This window comes from Merops nubicus, unplaced genomic scaffold (assembly GCF_000691845.1).
Source record: "Merops nubicus isolate BGI_N331 unplaced genomic scaffold, ASM69184v1 scaffold13998, whole genome shotgun sequence".
NCBI lineage: Eukaryota > Metazoa > Chordata > Aves > Coraciiformes > Meropidae > Merops > Merops nubicus.
In genome coordinates, this window is record NW_008627819.1 from 1 (window position 1) to 1052 (window position 1052).

At 57.0% G+C, this 1052-nt stretch overlaps 1 protein-coding gene across 1 annotated transcript in view; it reads right to left on the reverse strand.

Annotated features, from left to right (window-relative positions):
- Positions 1-133: 133 nt before the first annotated feature.
- Positions 134-1052, reverse strand: part of LOC103778852 (transcriptional enhancer factor TEF-5-like) — a gene marked incomplete at its 5' end in the record, with an annotated part of 7767 nt that continues 6848 nt past the window's right edge. The window contains 1 exon segment of the mRNA XM_008946467.1: positions 134-247. Within this exon segment, the coding sequence (XP_008944715.1) occupies positions 134-247 (114 nt within the window).

Sequence of the window (1052 nt, forward strand, 5' to 3'; positions counted from 1 at the left end):
TCCTCCTCCTCCTCCTCCTCCGCCTCTTCTCTTCAAATGACTTCTCCCAAGGCAACGGGCACGGGCGGCTTTTCAGCGTGGCCCCCTCCCTCCCCTGCGTGCCCCTCGTGCCCCCGCCCGTCCCCGAGGGCCCCTAGTCCTTGACCAACTTGTACACGTGGTGCTGGGCGCCGTGCTCGCTGGTGGACACCTCGAAAACGAAGGCGATGCAGAGCAAGGTCTCCTGGGTATCCCTGTTGGTAACAACCTGTGGCAGAGGAGAGGAGAGCGTGTTGGGAGGGGGCTGAGCCATGGGGAGGTCACAGGACCACAGAAGGGGTTGGAAGGGACCTGAAAGATCACCTAGTCCAACCCCCTGCCACGGGTAGGGACACCTCCCATTAAACTAGGTTGCTCAAAGCCCCATCCAGCCTGGTCTTGGACACCTCCAGGGATGGAGCATCCACAGCTTCCCTGACCAGAGTCTCACCACCCTCATAGCAAAGAACTTCTTCCTAATTTTTAATCTAAATCTCCCCTCATTTAAAACCACTACTCCTTTTCCTATCACTACAAGCCCTTTTAAAGAGTCCTTCCACAGCTTCTGACAGGCCCCCTTCAGATACTGGAAGACCCCAATGAGGTCTCCCCAGAGCCTTCTCTTCTCCCCTGTACTTGGTAAGGCCACAGCTTGAGCACTGGGGTCAGTTTTGGGCACCACAGGATCAGGAGGACATTGAAGTGCTGGAGTGGGTCCAGAGAAGAGCAACAAAGCTGGTGAAGGGTCTGGGGAATATGGCTCATGAAGAGCGACTGAAGGACCTGGGGTTGTTTAGTCTAGAGAAGAGGAGGCTCAGGGGAGACCTTCCTGCTCTCTACAACTCCCTGACAGGAGGCTGGAGTGAGGTGGGGGTTGGTCTCTTCTCCCAGGTTACTAGCAAGAGGACAAGAGGCAATGGGCTCAAGTTGTGCCAGAGGAGGCTCTGACTGGATGTAAGGAAGAATTTCGTTACTGAAAGAGCAGTGGGGCATTGGCCCAGGCTGCCCAGGGGGGGGCGGGGGTCCCCCCCCCT